Source organism: Anopheles gambiae, chromosome 2 (genome assembly GCF_943734735.2).
Source record: "Anopheles gambiae chromosome 2, idAnoGambNW_F1_1, whole genome shotgun sequence".
Classification (NCBI taxonomy): Eukaryota; Metazoa; Arthropoda; class Insecta; order Diptera; family Culicidae; genus Anopheles; species Anopheles gambiae.
In genome coordinates this window covers 110,301,999-110,324,184 of record NC_064601.1, presented here as the reverse complement: position 1 = coordinate 110,324,184, position 22,186 = coordinate 110,301,999, and the positions used below count along the sequence as shown (strand labels likewise).

General features: G+C 44.4%; 1 protein-coding gene across 7 annotated transcripts in view; it reads left to right on the top strand.

The window, feature by feature from the left end:
* The window catches only part of LOC1270064 (Krueppel-like factor luna), a 282,587-nt gene that overhangs the window by 2,114 nt on the left and 258,287 nt on the right, over positions 1-22,186 (top strand). For 2 of the 7 annotated variants that reach the window (XM_061642494.1, XM_061642495.1), the window contains exon 2: positions 4,820-6,508. In XM_061642494.1, the coding sequence (XP_061498478.1) occupies positions 6,407-6,508 (102 nt within the window). In that variant the 5' untranslated portion in view covers positions 4,820-6,406. Of the gene's footprint in view, positions 1-3,588; positions 4,736-4,819; positions 6,509-22,186 lie in introns of those variants that run through there. The other 5 variants (XM_061642493.1, XM_061642499.1, XM_061642496.1 and 2 more) reach the window with 5 other exon arrangements.

The window sequence follows — 22,186 nt, the reverse complement described above, 5'->3', positions numbered from 1 at the left end:
GCTGCTGGAGAAGGAAGGTTTTTGGAGCGCGTGTTGTTATGTCCCCCCCTCTCAGATGCTTCCAAACCTACCTCACGCGTGCATTTAAGCAAGATGTGCCTCAGAGATGCAGACTTTGATGGGTGCAATGTGAGTGCGTGTTGCATTTAGCAAAAAGCCTAAGAGAGGGAGAAGAACAAAATAGCAGCGACCACTTTAAACAAACCTTGACTCCACCGTTCGACGTGAAAGACGTATTGCTTCCGCTCGATTAGGGTGAATGTTTAGCTAGCTTGGTCACTATCCGGTCACTTCCTGCTCAAACTACTGCTGCCCCGCTGGAGGGGAGTGCGATGCATTTCTAGGACCCGCGAGCGGCTAGAACGCGTTAAGGCTAATTAAAAAGTCAAATCACATCACAACCAACCTTCTGATGCCTGGCGGGTGGAAACTGTTTAATTAGTATGGACGAGTGGCCGTGATGGCTTGTGGACGTGTGTATGTGTGTGTGCATGTGTGTGTTAGTTTCAAACAAGCCGTGGGTGCGTGATAATGGATTAGAAGCCGTCCCCTTCTTTTCGCTGCGGACGAGCCTTCCTGGCGCGACAAATGTCTGGCAAATTATGTGCTACGTCATCAGCTGAAAGCGACCCTATCCGGGACCGGGGGACGGGGGTCATTGCATGCATGAGGTCTTTTGCCCACCCTCAACGTGTCGGGGGTGAACTCGACCCTTCGGGTGAACTTTTACAGCACAACACAACAACAACTTTATTGAACAACCTTCCCAGCAGTAAAACTAGGCAGAAAACAGAAGAAAAAAAAAACTGCGTATGTCTATGACGTTGACGTAGGGACGCTTTAATGTTGTTTTCTTCCCCATTTTCCCCCCGATCCCACACACCCCTCCTTGCAGCAGAACTCAACCGTAACCCGAAAACCTTCCCCGGATCGCCGTTTCAATGGGTGACGGGGATTCAACGCAAAAGGGGGAAAAATCGTACCAATTTTCTCTCCATTCCACCCGTAGGGAGGTTCCGGGCACCGGAATCGTTTTCCCTTTGTTTTGGTTTTGGTGCCCAGCTCGGGGGAAAAGGTCATGCTTTTCCTTCTTCCTCCTCCCTTTCCTCGTGGGTGTTCTATTCCCCCCCCCCTCCCTCTCCTATCGCATCCATTTGTTTGTGGTTGGGTGAAGTTTTCGGGCGGCAAAACAATGGACGATGGAAGAGAATGGCTCTTTTTTTTATTGTAACGGTTTGCGAGAAAAACTTGGAAAATGCATCATCATTTGACGTTAGAATTGTTTTTCATTGCTACGGGCGGGAAACCCGTTACGTGATTGGTCGCATTCTTCCTTGATTTTAGAGCCAAAAATTCAAACCAACCTAGCGAGCGGGAATTAAATAAAAGCATTAAGGCATTTTGGGTTTAAAAATCATCCTTTGCCGCCCGCGGTTGAAATGGTCTACGGTGGTCGTAGCAATCGCTTCCACAAGTTTGATCGATTCCTATTTTTTTGTTTGTCTCTGGGACAAGCAAAGCGGGAGATACTGGGAGTGCTTTAAAAAATCTGGCCCTATCTAATCTGAAAGCGATTAAATGCGTGTGTACAAACCACGACAAGAGGCAGCGGGGAAGAAATGGGCAGCACAGCAATTGGAACTTAAAACTCGTAAAATAATTGTAGATTAAGCGGACAATATAGGAAAGAATGGAATAAAAACATCTCACAAGAGAGCCCTCACGAGGGTTATTTTTACTCTTTCCTATCAATTTCCTTTCTGCTGGCCTGCTGGCTTGCACAACTTCGACTGCAGGCTAGCGCAATTTCGTTATCATAACCGACGCGCAGCATAAAACAAATTCCTGCCGATACGATGACGCACACCGACACCCGCTGCCATGATCCCACCAACCCTCACTACCCCAATACCATCTACATTCCATTCCAGTCGAATATGTGAGTGTGAGTGTGGGAACGAAGGGGCAAAGGGTTAGCTTAGCTATCGGACCCCTCGTTCCAATGCACACACACGCACACACAAACACACGATACAAAAACGAGAGGGGTTAGAAGAGAGTTTCAACCTGTTGTCCAGGAGGGTGACGTTTTTTTTTTTTTTTTGGTCGTTCACACACGCTCTCTATGACCGATCGCGCACCTTGAGAAACACTGAGTTTAAAGGGGCTGTTTTGGTTTCTCTTTCAATGGTGGCTTCCTACACTACCGTACTCTCTCGCTCTATAGCTCACTCTCTGTTTTCCTCTTGCACACTTGCTTTGTAGGTATGATCACATACACCCACACTGACACGCACTCGCATACGAAGCTGTTCGATCGCTTGTACGCGGGCTGTCATGACGCTGGATCGATCCGTTTGGAAAACAAAGGCAAACAGCAGTGGGAGAGGGAAATAAAGAGAGAGAGAGAACACAACAGAGAGCAAGCGGAGGATGGATGCAAAAGTGTTTGGGGGCTCAATAATGTGACGGGTAGGGAAGTATATAGTTAACGTTTAGGTCGTTTTGCATGTTAATGTTCGTAGAGACTTTGAGTCAATTTGGCTTTATTCAACAGTTTAAATAATCTAAACGCCAACGGGAATCAAATGACTATTATCATAGTTCTACTTTTAATTTGATTCGAAAGAGAGTACAGGCTTATACAGTAACCATTTAAGTGAAGCCAGAAGTATAATTGTTGACAAATATGGAAGAAAATTTGCAAATTTTTGGTACACAGTGGTGAAACAAGTAAAACCAATCTAAATATTGTCTATAAATGGACAATACAGCATTACTTGGATTAATTAAAAAAAATTAAAGTAAGAGACAATCTGTGATATATCATATCGTTCGTAACGCTCAATCTAGCTTGTAAATCTATTTGAAGATGATTTTTAAATTATGTTTTTAGATTTTTTAGTTTAAAAAAAACGCTAAATTGAGTAGAATCATATACATCGATTATTTTTAAAATGCAATAAAATAATATTGTATGCAAAAATGTGTTCTTTATGAGATCATATATCATTTATCCCCATATTGCCTTTTACTATACAAATTCATTCATACACATGTTTAAAATTATCATTAGCTGTGTTTTGGTCCTACAACCTGCTGTGAAATTGCAGTCTTGTGCTAATGAAAATGATTATTATTGCGTAGTTTTTATGCAGTGCTTTACTTCAATGTTTTGTAAAATAATAAATAAAATAAAATAATCGCACATTATTTAGCTGCTAGGTTTACCGTGCAATACAATAGTTAAATACTAAAAAGACATTTAGAACTCGACTAGTTGTATCGTTTTCGAATGATGGTTTTTGTTCTCACACCTTCATCGTACTTCGTGGATGAGAAAACTCTCATCAGCACTAATTGTTGTGTGAAAAAGAGAGGGAATATATGTAATAAATAAAAGGCGTTCACAAGTGTACGATAGGCTCGCTTCTTGAGCGTGCGCCCTTCAGCAATGAACTTTCCAGCCAACCTACACAACCCTCGAGTGTGCAAGCCGCTTGCATCGGCGCTCTCACGCTACAAACCGAACTCGCATGCTTTCCTCTCCCACTCCTTTCGCTCACACTTCATTCTCTCTCCATCTCTCTCGCTCTCACACCCAACCACACAGACCGTACGCTGAAGCGGCTTGACCGGTCCCAAACAAAAATCCAAGCCCAAGAGGGTACCCTCAGCGTCAGCGTGATGTCAGCGGCAATTTTAGTTTTTTTTAGAAGCCGGTGTGATTCAGACCGCAGTGTGTGTCGTGCGCGCTCGCGTCCCATTCGCTCAAACACGCGTACGCGTCAAGCGTCTATCCGTACGTCGTTTCCGGTCGTTTTGAACGGTGCATCTGGTTTTTAACAATCCTACACTACCCTCGGTCAACATCAGCAGAACGTCGATCGAGAATCTAGCTGCGAGATTACCGTGGATCAAATGTGCGTGGGGCAACTCGGTGCCCGCCAATGCAAGGGTCAAGATCACTTTCTCTTTCACCGGTCAGTAATGGCGGGAGTCTCTCTGGTCTCTAGGTTAGCTACACGCAACGTGTGGGATGCTGTGATTGAGTGCATTGGGTTGAGGGCGGTGAGGGTGAGCTGGGGGCCGCTTCATTGTGTGATTCTCCCGGCCCGGTCCTAGCACAACACACAATCGTCCATGGTGATGGCGGTACGGGTGTTGTTGCTGGTCGTGTGTGCATTCAGATAAATAATCATTTCCGCCATTTCTGACTCGCCATCGTGTCTTTTGAATGGGAAGAACAGGGAAGGCCCGGGAGAACCACAACATGAACTTTTGATGAGGAGGATCAGCAAAGAGGGAGAGAACGAGGGGGGGGGGACTTTCCTATCTTATCCCCTCTTCTCCTGCAGATGCGGTTGTGATGGTGTTTCCAGAAATAGAAATAGAATCGAGAGATTCTTTCGCGCGCACTGGAAATTTATTGGATTCCATACCGGGGGCGCACACAAATGGTGACGAAAGACACGCATTTGCTGTTTCCGATTGTTTGTATAGCTACTATGCGCCTCTGCGTGTGTGTGTGTGTGTGTGTGTGTGTGTGTGTGTGTGTGTGTCTTTGTGCATGTGTCTATAATTAAACAAAACAACATGATGAACAGGAACGTTGGGTGGGAAGGTCTTCAGAGCTGTCAAAACGATGGCCCGAGGGCTGTCAGCCGACTCCCCAGATACCACCAAGTGCCGATCAATTGATCTAAGTAGGCCTGTTCCTGTCATTGGATACGGAGTCCGTCTCGTACCGTTTCTCATCTAGATGGCCATGACTGTCATTCTAATTATTGTTTCCACTTCATTCTCTACTTTACTCCAGATTTGAAGACATCCGCAGCGAGCAAACCACACCGTGAACCGTGAAAGAAGCCACTGAATGGCTGCACGCAGACGATCTCCAAAATCCGAACCCGAAGTGCTTACTATCAAACTGTTGTTGTGTGCTGCCAATCAATGCAAGTGCAAGTGCAAATCCAACGCAAGTGTGTGAGTGCAAAAGGTGTGAACCAATGCTGTTGATGAAATAATCACGCCTGTGCAGGAGATTGTGTTACGCGTACCGAAAGTGCAGCAGCTCAGCTGTCCTCCATTTTTGACGAACCTGGTTGGACGCGACACAATGGCCAATCAATTGTGGTAGCCATATTTTTTTGGGTGCAGTTTTGGTAGTGCGAAATGTTACCACCAGCAGCAGTTGTGTGGCTCTTCCCGTTAGTGTTCCGTAGTGGTTCTTCTTCCGACCGTGAGTTCTTGTAGGTGAATTTCAAAGTAGTTAAAAAAATATTCAAACTTCTACAAAGTAGTTACCGAAACAGTTTCTGTTCGCTGTGCACGTTTCGAACGCAATGGCTACTAGGGTGCAATAAATTCCTCAACAATTGTTTGCATGTTCGGTGGCACAAAGTGTCTGTGTAAGATGGTCCCGTAGGGCAGATGAAACCCGCGTAAAGAGTTAAATATACATGTGGGAAGCATTGGAGATAGCTGGAAAACCCATGCAGTGAGCAAAATAAGTTGGCAAGATCGTGATCATTTTGATTCCAACTCAAATATGTACGTGTGTGCGTGAGTATGAATGGGTTGGTTAGTTCCCGATCGAGTGAGTTTGTGCCATACATCAGCTAAAGTTGAGTCTAAATCCCTACCACGGGTGCGGATCGTGAGCGGAGGTACAAACGAAAGATTTAACACATTTGTGAAGTGTTGTTCAGAAGCGAAAACCTAAACCAAGAAAATAAAAGAAGAAGAAAAAAGGTATTGTTAAGCCAATACTGCACAAAACGAGCGGAAGTGCGAGAAAAGTGGTGGCGTTGCAAGTGGAAAAGTTTTTTGTTTCCCTTCCAATTTTTGTTCTGTGAAAATCAAGAAGCATACGATTCACGTTTTTTTCTTTCGTGTGGGTTTTGTGTGTGTGATTGTCTCTGATACGCGAGTTTGTGTACGAGTTTAACACGTTTACAGCGCAGTAGATGTAAACACAGAATAGGGCACTAGCGTCAGCATGTTGATGATGGTTGTGGTGTGAAGAAAAAAGCGAGAAAAATCGAAGGCAAAAGAAGTGAAAACCCGAAACCAAAGAAGCATGAGTGCGTTATATTAATGGTTGAATAATTCGTTTCCAAATTCGTGTGTCGTGTCGTGTACCAAGCGTTTTTTTGGGCAAAACCTCTGGAAGAGTTGAGAAGTTAAAAAAAAGGCTGTTGTTCTTGGTGAAGTGTGAGCCAGCAAGTGTTTTAATTATTCTGTGTCAGTGTTTCATAGAGGGAAGGGTTTGTGTTGGCAGAGCTCGGAGACCGGGCGACCCGCGCTTGTGTCGATGTGTTGCTAGAGCTCGGTAGGTGTTGTTAGCTCGATACTGATTTGCTGCAGATTTGATACGACCGATTTTCACGGAACGGCCCCAACGATGGATATACTGCCGAGCGGGAGCATTTTCCGGGAGCTGCAGATCATCCACGAAACTGGATGCTTCTCGTCCGAGTCGTCCTTCGAGGATCAATGGCAACAGGTACGTTCGTTACTTACGAGGTTTTTTTAGATTTAATTTTAAGCTCTAGCAACATTCTTCCCCTTCTTGTGGTTGCAAGAATTGGTTTGTTTTGTGGCTTATCAGTTTGCAGCCCCCCGCACGCCGCCCCGAGCGGCAAGCAATCATTCTGCAGCCATTTAATGTGTCACCTTATCAGTGATTGTGTGGATTTAATGAGTCAACTTCACTGGAACTATCTCATGTCAGCGTTGTGTTTGATAATTCCGTTCGACATGAGACCCTCGATTGTGCTGCACTCTAATGGGCATGATGTCACAGGAAAACCAACGCTCCAAAATCTTGATCTGTTCGATCAAGAGAATGTGATAAAGATTGCCATTCATTGGTTGTGATTTGTTTCTCCCAATCTCCATAATGTCTGATAACATAGTTTGATTCTGTGTGTGTATGTTTCAACAAAGCTTGCTCTTGTATTGCCGGATCGATAAATCCCAAATCTCAAGAACGTTCAAGAACGTTTCATTTGGATGTCGTGAGAAAATGAATGGCAGCTCAGCTTCATGGAACATAAAACAGTAAAATTCAACACTCGAGTGAGCCGAGACTTCTTTCCCTGCTCGTTCCTACTGATTTCCTCCAATTTCCCAGGCGAGAGAAAGAGAGCGAGAAAGATGGGTCAAATATTGTTTATGATCGTCTTTCCTGTGGATGGTAGACGTGGTAGACATTTTCCAGAAGGCATCGAGAAGGCAGACAGAATCGCGCTCTGGTTTGATGTACCTTGCGCCTCCCCTCGCACCCTAGTTTAATAGGACGGGGACGTTTGGCAATCAGATTTTCCCGTGAATTTTGACCACCCGGGAAACGTAAGCGTGAATCGCAACCGGATATCAAACCCCGGGGTATGGGAACGAAAGGGCCGCATTGGAAAGATTTACTCATCGTTCATCGTTGAACTCGGGCATCGGACATGGTATCATGTGTTGTGTTGCAAAATACGGGATGTGTATGTGTATGTAAGCCACGCTAAATGGGAGGCAAAACGGAGGTTTGGTTTGTTTGAAATTGTGCCAAATATTAGCCCACATTTCGTGCGAGCAAATTCAAAATGTTTAAAGATCAGCAGTTTAAAGAAAAGCAATCACAACTGGCTTATCAAAAGTTTGCTTACACGATCCGAGAATATGATAATCGAGGAAAGAAAGTAAAATGCTGTGGTTCAATTTCTTATCAGGAACTTAATATCAACGAAATGGTGAACGGTTTTGCAGCCATGTCCATACGTATTGCCAATTAAGAGACGTTATTTCTTATTCATGGTTGTCTGGTATCCTTTAATGGAGCGTTGTCTATAACCACGTCCTTATAATCGTAAGACTACAGTATAAGTGTGGGCTATTTTGTAACGAATTTAAAAAATGAATGAGAGAAACATTGAATTTTGCAGGACCTATTCATTGGAAGATTATTTATGGACATTGGATATTAAAGATATTGGAAGCAATGTCCGACTGATTCTATATTTTTGAATATATCTTGAGTAATTTCAAAGTTCAGATCTTGCCTAAAAGCATCGTAACAAAACTTCAGAATTGGAGTTCCGACCTTGCTATACAAGAAATCAATTACAACCTGGTTAATCAAAAATTAATTTCAGAAATTGGAATTAAAGTTTAGGTGTTGGCAGAGGAATGAATTGTTGTAGTTCATTAAAGCTTGAATACATTCTTGAAGTTGCGCAGACTGCAGTACAGAGCGCTAATTAATTAAAGCTCTAGATGTTTCGCTTCAGCATCATAACATGTCCGACATGCTTTTCACACACTTAATATTGCCTTGGAAAATCTTTAAGTATCCTATTCATGCTCGTGATACATTGACTATGTAAATCTCCTGAAGTACATAAAACAAAGGTTGCTTTCCGCAAGGTCGGTTTCCGCCATGTTTCGCCAAGCAGTCATGTACTTTGTTCTTTTCGTTTTTGTTGTAATCTTACGTTGCTCCAGTCCTGCACCAGCATTCCTTAAACGATACATCGAGCATGCAAGAAGAATCATCGAGCCCCTCCCCGTCAACACGCTTCCTGACAACGTTTTCCACAGAATTTCTTTCACCATGCTGTGCTAATGACGTGCAGGTAAATGTACCTGTCCGCAGCCGCATTAGTGTGTAGCCGCCGCTCAGCTTCCTGTATGCGTGCTACCGTTCCGTGCTTTGTTGGTCCTTTTTGGACATTAGCTATCCCTGATTCATCGGTGCAGCATCGACGCGCGGTAGAAGGGCAAGCAAATCTTCCATGTGTTTCACTCGCGCTGGATGTTTATTTTGGGCTGTACTTCCCAGCTCCCCATAAAACAGAAAAGCAAGGAAACGGATCCTTACCGAGGGATACGGATTGGGTTGAGGAAAAAAAAAGGTACCGGAAAGGCGCTGTTACGCCATCTTCACGGTTTCGCACTTTTTTCGCCGCTAGCTATGAGAAGACCCTGTGCTTTCGTCTTCGTTTCTTAGAGGCGTCCCTTATCTTTCACCCTGCACCCTGCACCAGCAAACCACCGTGTACAGCGAGCGTGTCTAAAGTAACCGGAAGTCGATCAGAAAGTAAACCAGCATCATCGTTTTCCATCATCGCCTCAGCATCACCACCACCACCACCATCATCATCATCAGTAGTAGCAGCGACAACAGCGACATCGTCATAAAAGATGGCAGGAAAATCTTGTTGCGAAAATTCCGCCCCTTCCCTGCTGCCCTTTCTGTTTCTGGTTTCTCCTCTCGCTCGTCCCATTTCGTGCCGGTGTAGAAAGGGCAGCAAGACGATACAGGCTAAAGGAATAGGAAAACATAGACTGCGATGAATGTAACCATAGGAACCGGCATCATCATCCTGGCACGTCCTTACCAGTTCACTGTGTGTGTGTGTATGTGTGTGTGTGTGTCTGTTTGGGTGTGTTTGGGTTGTATTTTGCGCTTACAACTATCCGTGTTTTCCACTGCCGGGTGTCTCCGCCGGCTCTATTATTTCTTGCCACTTTGCCGGCGACGAACTGGCTACCGAGGGCGGCCGCCCAAGATGGAGGCGCAAGACGGAACGATGGAAAACATTCCCGCTCCCTTAAACAAGCCATAATTTTCTGACCCGGTAGCATTGCCCGGCTGCGAGGGCAACTCGAGGCAAAACTCTCGTTCCCTCTCGATCACTTTTTCTCTTTCTGTTTCCTGCTGCAAAATAGCACGTGGAAACGTGTGTTCGAGGGTTTGGAAAAGGCGGCATCGTCTTGAGGCGGGGGTTTTGTTTTTCCCTTTCCCCCCTTTTTCCCTTTTTGAGGGGGAATTGGGGTGCTGTTTCTTGCTGGTTGGAAAACTGTAACCAAGCACACGCACACAGCATGGGAAAGCTGGGGAGCTAATATCATTTCGAACGAAGCTTGCGTTGCGTTTCGCGCACTTCGGCGGAACCTTACGGCCCAGCGCGTGTTGAAAAGGTTTCCGAGTTCTTTGCGTTGGATTTTCCTCCCCGTTTTTCCCTCCTCTCACCCTCTCTGAGTAATCCAACCATGGTTTAATGTTGTGATACGATGAAATCTAACAAAACCGAGCGGGGGAATACATACGCAGCGCCGCATACAAACGAAATTTGCCAACCTCTCGCGGTGCTCTCCCGCGATATTTTCCTTGCTGAAGTTTTCACCTCTTCGCAATTTTCCTTGGAAGCCTAATAGAAGCACAGCGTATAAAAAAAAATGATAGAAATGCGACCGTTATCCAGCGACCAACTCAGCGCCGTCTGAAACGTTGGAAAAGCAAGCGCGCACCGTTTACTTCACAAACTCCGTCCATATTCGAGGCTTATTTTCTTCCGCTGCTCGTTAAGGGCTGGTTCGCCCGCCACGAACCTTGCTGTGCCGTTGCCTCGCCCCCCTCCCCTTTAACGGAGGGTAATATTTTCCGGTGCTTCTTTGCCTCACCTCAAAGCCTCTGGTTCGCCCTCCTGTTGTCTATTGCGTTGCAGTCTATTTGGAAGGAAAGGCATTTTATTGCCTTCATATTTTTGTAGGGTCTCTCTTTTGCTGTTTACTTTGGGTGGGTGGGTGTGTGTGTGTGTGCGTGCTCCCGTTTGGTTTGGTTATGGTTCATCGGGTCACGCGACATGCAAATTTTCCCGCCACTGAGCAGCGGGGCTGGAATGCGGGGAGCAAAAATGAAACGAGGAGACGCACGGACATTCGCAGGGGTTTTTTTTCGTGTGAGTGTGGCAACCTTGGAAACGATTTTTCATCGGTGATTTTTCCGCCTGGCTGTTTTCCCAGCACACCGGCACGCGGTTGGTGGGCTAGGTTTGAAAGGGCGGAGGGTGTGTTTGCGTACAGAAAAGTGGAATACAGTGGAATACAATGTCACCTTTGCTTCCTTTTCCCGTCGATCGGTGGCGGGCTGGGCTTTTCGCAATGTGCTCCACCACCGTGCCTGGGATAAACAGTAGTTGGAGTGAGCAATGGGCCCTGACCGTTGCCATGCCGAAGAACCGGTCCTTATGATCCAGTCTGATTCCTTCGGTCACTTCATTGGTCGTTCCTGTGGCAACGGTTTATCTTCATTTTTTTTCTCTCTCTCTCTCTCTCTCTCTCTCTCTCTCTCTCTCGGTGTTTTTCTTGGTTTATTTTTTCTTCAAAAGCTTTTGTTTGTTGTTTTTCTCTTCCCAGGCAAGTGAAACTCATGGACGGCAAATTGGTTTCAGTCTTGGAAAACATCCGGTTTGAAGCTTTCTTTATTATTTGTTCTGTGTTCTCGTTCCAAAATTGTTTGGTTGTGAATTTTGCGCGTAAAAAAAAAAAAAACAAGTCAACCACTCAAAATACAGGAGCACGTTATTGAATATTGGCTTACACCGCCGCAACTCGCACTTCCACTCGCCCGATAAACAATGCGTTCGATTAGAGAGTACATAAATTGGGGGTTGGCTACGTTGCGATTATCATAATTTTTCATTACGCAATCTGGTCGCGCTTTTGTTGGCAAGGAAAATTTGCTGCCTGCTTTAGCTTTTCTTTACTGCTCTTACTCTGACCCGCTACCGTACCGTACTGTGCGTATTGGTTTTGTCGGTTGTCGGATTGGATTGCACTTCCGGTGTGAGCGGGGAGGACATTTTCAACTTGAGTTTGTTCTTCTCATTTTGGTGCCAAGCGGATTCAAACAGAAAAGCCCTGAGCAATTGAAGAAACGAAATCTGCCTGCAAAATAGTGTCGGCTATTTCAAACTAGCCGAAATGGCAGGAACCAAAATTCTGCGGTTGATTTACATGGCTTTCCATCGTGCAAGAAGGCAGGCAGCGGCTGTTGTGATAAGAAAACCTCGTGCTGCGCTTTATTACTTTTACTTCTTTGCACATTTTCCCGGAAAGTTGTAAAGCTCTGCAAACGCGCGCGTAGGTAAAGTTTTTGTACAATTGAAGAAAATAGGAGCCAAAGAAAACTCTAATTTTAAAACGCCAAAAAAACAGTTGCCCTCCAATGCGCATTGGAGGAAAATCTGTATCCTGTTCCGGTCAACCAGATCGGTGATAATGGGGAGGGAAAGTTGAGAACAAAAAAAAAGCTCGTCCTCACCCAAAATGTCTGCGGTGAAGGAAATGTCCGGACTTTTCATTTTTATTTCATTACTATTTTAGCTGTCTTTTTCCATCCTCCGTTCACCCTGTGTTTGCGCGTTGTGGGAGACTGTGAATGGAAATTCAATTAAAGTTTTCCTACCCACCACACCGAAACTCGCTAACGAAGCGCGCGTCCTACCCATTTGTTCCTTCTTGACGGTTACCGGGTTGGAAATGGATTTGAAGAGTTGAGCGAAAGAAAGATAGAGAGATAGAAAGACACGCAATTAGCTATACCATTCATTCGTGAACTTAGGGGAGGGGGGGGGGGGTGTGCAAAAGAGAAAAATCCATTCACAAAAACCAACCAGACCACACACACACACACTATCGAAACATGTGCCGGTCAAGCAAGGGAAAAAGTTTCACCCGCAGCAGGCTTTGCAAACCGCAACCGGTGTGCCGATAATGGAATTACTTTGTCATTTTTCACTGGACCTAGGGGTTTTCCCGGAAGCGAGGAGCTCGTTGCATCCTTCAAGGCTAATATTCGTTTCCATTGCAGAAGGTATGTCGGCATTCGGTGGACCCGCAGCACACGGTAGTCGGTGTGGATTATAATAAATTCAATTGTACCTTATCAGCAGGGTGGAAGATTTGTGTGTTTGTGCTTCCGTTTCGGCTTGGCGTGACCGAACGAGAATTTCTTTTCTTTTCCAGGGCTTTATGACTTTTTTTATTTTTTCCCTTTGTCAAATGATACCCCGAAACACTGCACCGGGCACGCTGACCACCCATCACCAGGCTAATCAGAAGTTTATTCAACGAACAAAAGCGTTTCGGTGGAAAGTTTTCGCTGTCCCAGCTTTTCCCTTGGAACCCGAGAAAACCCGATAAAATGTAGCCCTTTTTCCGGGAGCGGGTAGGAATAGAAGGATAGCTGACAGATTTTGCTGCTGGAGCCTATAAAGTTTAAAGGTGTGTGTGTGTAAAAGACAAAAATAATTCTTTTCTCTTGTCGGTCTGTGCCTGAGGACATTATAGGAATTGTGTGATTTTTTTGGGGAATTTAATCGTCTGTAACGTTTAAGACTTTTTTCTCAAAAACAAAAAGAGGAAGAGAAAACTCATCCCTAACCGATGGAGCTTGAGCTCGAGCTTCACGTCACGGAACAGTGTGCAAAATGATTGCCCAAAAAAGCCCAAAAGGTGATAAAGTTTTAATAAGATTTCACACCTGCCAGCGGAGCTTTTGGGGTAGGTTAGTGAATTGTTTGACCGAAATGGTTTGTCACTCTTCCTCCCCTTCCTTTCCCCTTCTCCGCAGATGGCGGGTCAATCGTCTGTTGTAAATGGATAAATTATGCATCATTTCCCTCCTCCTCGGGACACTGTGCCCGAGCTGTGGTTTTTATTGGTGAATATTAAACTCACCTTTATACGACAAGCTGGATTTATTGCCCGGTCGGAATGTGATTCTGTGGGGGGCTAGGGTCGGCTCTATTAATTACTGCCAATCGGTGACCCTTGAAGACACCTCGCGGGGTCTTGCCTAGCCCTTCCCCAGGGTATCGTTTGATTGAATTAATAGTTGTTAATTTTTTCAAGACGCACACACACACACATAAACACTTTCTTCGTCGCTTCGTCGTTTTAACGGGAACGTTTGTGTGGAAGTTTTGTTCATGTCTCTGGAGCACTGTGGGGTTTTAGACAACACGCCAACAGGTCCTGTCGTTGCTGCGTTGCTCCTGGCGAACGCGCTTGGGCCGGGCAGGGCGGCCCTTTGTGTGCGCGGTTTCGGTTTGTGGTCGCCCAGGCTTGTGGCAAAGTTGCCCATTTCCGGACAATTCGTTTCGCCCGAGGGTTGTGGCAAGAGCCTTGCGGTCTCTCAATGCTCTAAATCATTCCACCTTCAACTTCAACAGTCTGTGTGTGTGTGTGAGTGTCGTTCCTTGCGTGATGTCACCCTTCATTCCGGTCGGTTGAAGATGAATGCTAATTTCCTTATTTCCTTACCACACACAAACAAGCACACACACACACACGTAAAGCAAACACGCAAGCAAATAGTTCGGCTCGCCAATAAACGGATTTCGGCAGCTCTTGGAAGACAAATCCTTTCTAAGCCCATTTTGTCGAGTTCCCTTTGGGGCGGGGCAGGGAAGCAGAAAAGGATATCAAAGGATATGTGGTGATGGTGGCAATCAATAAAACTACAACTTCCTTTCCCGGGCCTGCCAATTTGCTTTCCGCAAGCTACCCCAAACGGTGGAGGGAAAGAGAGCAATAACGGGCGAATTGTAAAACTTCTTCCGTTTCCTAAATGCCACGTAAACCTACGCCTGGTGGCTGGTGGTGGTGATGGGCGGAGACAACAACTCCAATTTACTAAACCTCACCGACGTCGACGTTTCTTGAGGACTTTTAATCATCGTCTCGCTCGTCATCGGCCTAGTTTTGCTGTCGCCCATCGATAAAGGGATGGCTTTTATTTGGGGCCTCGCCGACTCCACTCGCTCCCGTTACTGGGAAAGGATGCACGATCGTGTGTGTATGTGTGTGTGTGTTAGTGTAAGTGGAGGGAGGTTATGTAACATGAGCCTCACAGCAAAACAACTGCCATTATGGTGACAAATCGACTTGCCTTTTTCGACAGGCGCTTTCTCTTTCTTTCCCTCTTTCTCCACCGTCTCTCCTCCGAACGCCACAGTGACGACGCACTGGAGACGCTGACAATTCTTCCCCGCACACTTGGGATTGCCGCTCGCGTCCCAACGGGGTTGTTTGTTGTCTGTTTTTAGCTTCCCGAGGGTTTAGCTGTTTCTGTGTTTCTGTTTCGGTGTGACGGGAAGCTGATGGTGTTTGGTATACTTAAGGCAACTTAAGAACTCTTTTGCTCTTTCTCTCCCTCCGTCTCTCGCGCTTCCATTTCTATGGGCTGATGGGAGGCTTTTGTCGCACAGCTGAACTTTGCCGAACGCGCTGTGCCTTTTCTATTGGGTCGTAATTATTCAGCGTAACGTTACGTTTTTCTTGGGTGGTTGGGGTTGGCCAGGAGTAGAGCATGAAACTAGGATAAAAAATGCGGGAAGAGCGAGATGGTAGAATATGATTTGCTGCCTAGTAATCGAGATGGCAATCGGGTTGGGACAACGGATGGGTACGGTTTGCCAGTCAGCAGGATCACCATTAATGTTCAGGAGGGAACGGGCAAAGGGCATGAAGCGGGAATAGCAAGTTGTTCGCAAAGTTCTGTTTTGCATCAATGGTTGTACTTGTGTCAGTTATGAACTCTTGCACAATCATTTAAGCGCCGTATAACGATTTAAATAAATTATGACTTTTAAGAAAATGTAATGTCTGAAGATAAAGAATAAAGTTCTTTCAAACAATGTTTTCAAAATGCCACTGTTGGAAAGGAGATCTAAAGCATTAACATATGCAAAACATAATATTGAAAATTGTTACCGAAAATTTTAAGAACTTCTTGGAAACGTCAAATTCCATAAAGTACATAATGTTTGCGTTAGTATAGCAAGTAAAAACCAGTCATGAATTAAAATTCAAACGAATTTAAAACATGTGAATTAATTCTTGACAATTTTTTTTTTGTTAAAATCTAGATAAATCATAATAAGACAAACAAAATAGATAATCTATGAAAAAATCCAAAGCGCTCTCTATGTGGGGAAAATTGAAGAATTAATAGAAATAAAAATGTAGAGAAGCATAAACAAAAAACCAGGAAGAAAAGACACAGAAGAATCAATAAAGAAGCATAAAATACAACCAAAATAGCCTCGGTGCCTGAAGATGCTTTCTCGTAAACACATTATTTACGTTCTTAACCACACTTTCTCTTCTCGCTGCCGGACAATGTCATCCTCAATTCCGGTCCCGTCTCGTTGTGCCCCCTTCGCAGCAAGTGCGTCATTTTTTAGGACCCCGCGCACGTGTGGAACGCACTACGTGTGCGTGTTGCGTATCTAAAACCGCGCGCACGATGGGAAGATTTCACCAAACAGAACACACAAAAAAGGACGCCCCAAAAGCGGAACGAAAGGCATAGCTAAAACCATCGAAAAAAAAAAACTCGGCCCACAGCCAAAAAGAGAAAACGCGCGAGAAAAGAAAGCAAATAAAAATGCCCCTGCAACAGAACCAGCGTCCCCGGTACATTCAATTGAGATGATTTATTATATTTAACGATCTTTTTCTTGCATCCTTCCTCATGGTTCGGAGTTTCTCGCACACGGAATAGGTGTGGGTTGAATCAGGGGGGGTCCAAAGCAAGGAAAAATAGAAATGCCCGCATACCGCAACGGAGAAGGTGTGAACCGGCGGAGTACAGAGGGGATAAAATAAGGGACAAATTCACTTCGGACGAATTCCACCAAACACGGAAGGTGCGTAGGTGTGTGTGACCGAAACGAAAACACTTACGAGTGTCACTTGCAGGCACGGGACTGTCCGTTTGTCATCAAAACATTGTACTCGCTCAGCGTATCCTTTCGATAGATCAAGCTTCCGATCCTCGTATCTTTTTTGTTTTGTTTGTTTGCTTCCCTTTGCCCTACTTTAGCTCGAACCTGGGGTGTCGGGTCTCTTTCATCGGGCGATTCTTTTTATTCAATTTGCACTCATTGTCCCCCACCCGCTCCGGGATTATATTTTGCGTGCCCGCGGGGGGTGAAATGGCCGTCCCTCTAGGTCGCTGTTGTTTATTTGCTGCCTTTCGACAACTTCCGACACCGATTTTACGCCCTTGCAGACGGGTTGGGACACCGGAAAAAAGGGTTTTCTTGCCAAATATGTTAAATAAGAGATGAGCTTCGACAAACGGCAATGGCACCGGAGCGTTTCACTTTCGTAGGTCGATATGTTTTTTTTTGTACGACACCAACGACGAATCCTGTTTTACACACCACTCGGGGGGGTATCACTTTGTTACATTGAAGCTTTTCCAGTGTGTCTGACACGGTCAAGCACACGGTGAAAGAAACACGGCAAAAACCGGGCAACAGGGCACGCTCCAAAATATTCGGGATGTAATGGGATGTAGAATTTAGTGTAATGGTAAGTTAGTAAAAGGTGTTGAGCTCCAGGGTAAAAGAAAGCAACACCAACCAAATGGGGTTAAAATCGAAACCGAGCTTTGGGTGCACCGAACCCAGGAACAAAACAGGAACGTAAATATTAACGGGATAGCGTGCAAAGGAAATACCGCCACCGAAAAGGGACAGTTGCACTCAATCATCGGGCGAATCTTCGGTTTTGTTTTGCAAGCTTTCCGCCTGCTCAGGTATGAGGTGACTCAAATGAGGTGATTGAAAAAGACGATAATGTGTTCATTATGCGGTTGTTTCGAGTGTAGTGATCGGCGAAAGTTTAATTTGAGTGAAAACAATGTTATGCTGGTGCTGAAAACAAGAATTGCAGTCGTAAAGCAGGCGGGAAGGGATTAAAGATTCAGCGCAATGGTAATGTTAAGTTTTAATTAAAAGTGGAGAAGGTTCAATTTGATTTCGATTCCTTTTTTTGTTAAATGCTTGCTAATTAGCATGATGTTTGAATGATAACATTTTTCATTCAATATCTAATTGGGGTGTTAAAATAACACAATAGGAAGAAAGTAAAGGTATGTGATAAAATACCATTAAAAAAAAATATTGAATTTACCATTCCGAAGTTAGATGATATCTTAACTAGATGCAAGAGATTGTCTGTAATCATGACCTTTCACCGTGATATTGCCGGAAAACCCTGTTTAAAGAGACAGAATACATGATTGATTAATCTTATTTATGAGCTCATTGTCTGCTGATGCATGCTGATTATTCGGGATGATTTATACTTCATAGCAATTCGTAGAACTATGACCATTTTCACACACATGACTGTTCATAACTATTCTAAACAATGACTCAGAGAGAATAATCTCATGAGAGGCTACTATATACCTTATATAGATACATTGTAAATCCCCTCATTGTGGCATTAATGAACGAATTTCAAGATTTCAAATTCAAAACTGAAGATTCAAGATTCAAGGTTCAAGGTTCAAGATTCAAGATTCAAGGTTCAAGATTCAAGATTCAAGATTCAAGATTCAAGATTCAAGATTTAAGATTCAAGATTCAAGATTCAAGATTCAAGATTCAAGATTCAAGATTCAAGATTCAAGATTCAAGATTCAAGATTCAAGATTCAAGATTCAAGATTCAAGATTCAAGATTCAAGATTCAAGATTCAAGATTCAAGATTCAAGATTCAAGATTCAAGATTCAAGATTCAAGATTCAAGATTCAAGATTCAAGATTCAAGATTCAAGATTCAAGATTCAAGATTCAAGATTCAAGATTCAAGATTCAAGATTCAAGATTCAAGATTCAAGATTCAAGATTCAAGATTCAAGATTCAAGATTCAAGATTCAAGATTCAAGATTCAAGATTCAAGGTTCAAGATTCTAGATTCTAGATTGATATTCTCTTAAGATTCTATAAATCTTGGACTTTTTCATGGTAGACGTTGAGAATGGTATAAAAAATTGAGTTCAGTATGACTCGATGGCTCCTTCAAGTTCAGATTTGTATCCACTACTGGTTAAACTATCCTTCGCTTGAACCACGTTTTGATCTGATTATTCAGCCAGGTTGCAAAACAATGTTCAAGCATAAAAGGGTAACGTTAACTTACACCAACAAAGTATAGAAAAAACGGAAACTATGGAAACCAAATCCACCACGAACAAACAACAGGTTAGGAAGCGTTTGTCCCTTTGTGTTGCTCCTGTTCCACCGACCCAAGTACAAATAACGCTTGGCTGATAGCGCGCCCCCATCCGAAGGGAGTACACAAAGTGCACTTACACACAGGTTGCTCTTTAACCCTCCTGTGTTATCCCCTATTTTGTTGTTATTCTACAAAACAGGTCCGGTATGCCTCACCGGCACACACACACACGACGCTAACAAAACAGGGGAAGAAAAGGTCGCGTGCCCGGCGTGGTTTCAGATATCACTATCACTGGTGTACTGTGGACGCACCGAAAAAGGGAAATTAGTCTCTCGTGAGAGACCGTCGTAAAATGTGGGAATCGCAGTACGGTCGGCAAAACTTGCAGCTTGAAAAGGGTTTGCGTTGGTTAGTTGAAATTATGCCAGCCAAAACACTCACGCCTGGATCTGTTGGGCTTGCTTTCCTCAGAGGGATAAGGTTCATTTATTGTCCTCTCAAGAGTTGGTGTTGTTTTCTTCCTTCTGCAGGACAATGGGGGCGGTTTCTTTTACCGTCTATCCTCTACCGCCGACACACGATGCCCCATTTTATAGACAATTTTCCCTCCCCATTTTGTCGCACGGTGTAGACGCACAGAATGACTCTCGGATACCATTGTGCTGCAACACCAAAAGGGGGGAAGCAAAGTACGGGCGCAATAAAAAAATGGGAGGGTTTCGTATTTATTTTTCCAGCAGGGCCTTTTCGCCTGAACGGCGGTTGCTTGTGGTTTTCATTCGCACGCTTTGCAAATTTTCTCTGCATCAAGCCATGACCACGAGGGCTTCAACCGTTTTCGGCACTGTAGCGCAATAGCGAAAAAGTAATTGCGAGCGCGTGCGGTTCACTCAGCACTTGGTTTTGCTTGGGGCATGTCGTAAAACAGTTTCCTTCGCATGCTTGCTTTCTTCCAGACTGTGAGGCAGCTACAGACCAACCAAAAAAAGGCGCAAACCATCACCAAAGAAAAATGTTCTAAAAAAGGAAAAACCCGATCCTATTTTCCTCCCACAGAAGGCGAAACGTCTAGCTGGGGCCGTTGCACAGACACGGATCGCGCGCGCTTTCCGGCCTTTGTTTAAGTTTAATTTTCCTGAAGCTTATTCCTGGCAAACCTGACAGCCGTTTGCCGAGCAAATCGCACACATTCTCCCCCGTTGGTGCGTTTGTGTGCTGTTTTAATGTTTGCCACTCTACGCCTTACCTCAGCACCGTGTCTTTGTCTGGCAGGAAGAAAATAGGAACTTCTTCTGCAGCAAGCGACCCCGTAACTAAAGGCCCGTGAGGAAAAGGGCGAAACAGTCGTGAAAAGAATCTGGCAATGGAAAACTTCACCCCCTCCAGCCAGCTCTTCTTTTTTGTCCCTCCTGGTTCGAAAAAGGGTTAAGGTAAATGAGAAAAGCAAACGGTAGAATGTTTTTGTTTTGATTCCATGTTAGTCCTCCTTCTCACTCCTGGCACACTTTTCCATTTTGGTGGGTTGGAAAATGTGCGTCAAAACCCCGGATCCAATCGTTTCCGTCCATTGTTATTTTTTCCCTGCTTTTTGCCCTGCGCTTTTTCCTTCTACTTTCCATCCTCCCGCCTCCTACCGCATTGTGTGCGGTTCGTGTTTGTTCTGCCGACGGTATTATTGTTGTGTTATAAGCTTTTAAAAGAAATGGGACGTTTTCTTTTCCTCCATTTTCTTGTTTGAGGTTCCTTAGAAAAGGCTAAGACATTCGTCCCTTAAAAGTCTTGGAGAATGTAACACACACAAACAGAAAAAAAAAATCCTACATGCGGGTGGTTTTCGGCCACCGTTGAAAGGGCTTAAAAAACCCGCAACCGCGCTGGTGTTGAAGCGAACAAAAAAGAGGACCTAGTAAAGAGGGGCACGAACGGGACCGGTGAAACAAAAAGGTGGGACTCCCCGAAACAAATCTGACACTTTTCCGTGGAAAGAATCTTTTTAATTCAAGGGTAAGGATATTTCACGGTAAATGAAAGTAAAGCGAAGCAAGTGCTTGGAAAACATTACTCCGGGACGGTAATGCGGTGTAGGATAATCGTTTTAATTAGTTTTTATAGGCAGCTTGACAACCGTATGCTTTCACCCTGGCCGCGCGGAAAGGTATGCAGCTCAAACTAAGGGGCAACTCTTTAATGTGGATGCCCTCCCCCTAGCAGATAACCCTTTTATTGTGCAAAACTTTTCAAGAAAATGTTTGACTGTCGTTTCCTTTTTAATCAAAGCAAAAAATCCCCATTGAGCAATTCGTATCCTTACGAGGTAGGTTTTACTCGCTCGCCTTCTCTCTCTCACTCTCTCTGTTGTTGCTATTTTCAAAGTCATTTGTCCATTGCGTGTGGCGCCGGGTTTATGGTTGCGAGACACCCGGTCCGGGCAATTGCTGCTATGCTGGTCGTCGTTTTTTTTCTTATTGCTTAAACCCCCCGTTTAAACCCTCGATTTTGCACTTACGCTCCAGAATAGAATTTTCAACCCCTTTTCTGTTTCCGAAACGCTCCATTCAGAACCGCTAGGCGAACATTTTGCGGTAGCCATTAGAGGTTTTTCGGGTAAGGTTTACTTGGAGCGAGACGCAGCGAAGGCAGATGGGGACCCCCTGTTTTGAAGGAGGCAAAGCAGCAGTGAACGCTGTATCATGTGGCTAGACGGCGGGGACGTGAATAAAATTGCGAGTACGGGGCAGCCCCAGAGAATGGTCAAATTGACCACGTCGCCACGTCATTTTCAACCCGTACGGTCGGTAGTGTTGGTAGTGGGATCGATTGAAACCAAACACCGGCTCTGGCACACGGGCTAGGTCGTCATCGTCTGGCGGGGAAGAAATTAGAGCCAAACCACCTTTTTATGCGGGCCAGCCTTTGTGAATTAAAACACGAATTAAATTTGCCCTGCGCCGTTCGCAGCAGAGTACCGTGTAGGTACTAGGGAAGTGAATAGTGGAAATAGGAAAGTGCGAGTTCGAGTAGGAGGTTTTATACTTTGGAAAATGTTTTTTTGATGTTTATAAAAGGTTATACTGTTTCTGATGCTTGAGTAAAATTGTAGTTGCAAATTGAAGATTTTTTTTTTCTATAATTAGTCTTTGATATCTTTTGAGTGTCTTTTGTGTTAAATTGATCAAATTTAACCATCAGAATCAGTTAAATTGCAATTGGCCTGTTGAAATATAACTCTCTAATGAAAATGGTTTAAATTTGACTCCTTAATGATTGGATCTGTTCAATACCGTTTAAAATTGATTGGCTTGCATTTTCTTACTCTATTTTTATTTATTAATTTTTTTTTCGGGCAAATTATGTCCTGTGCTG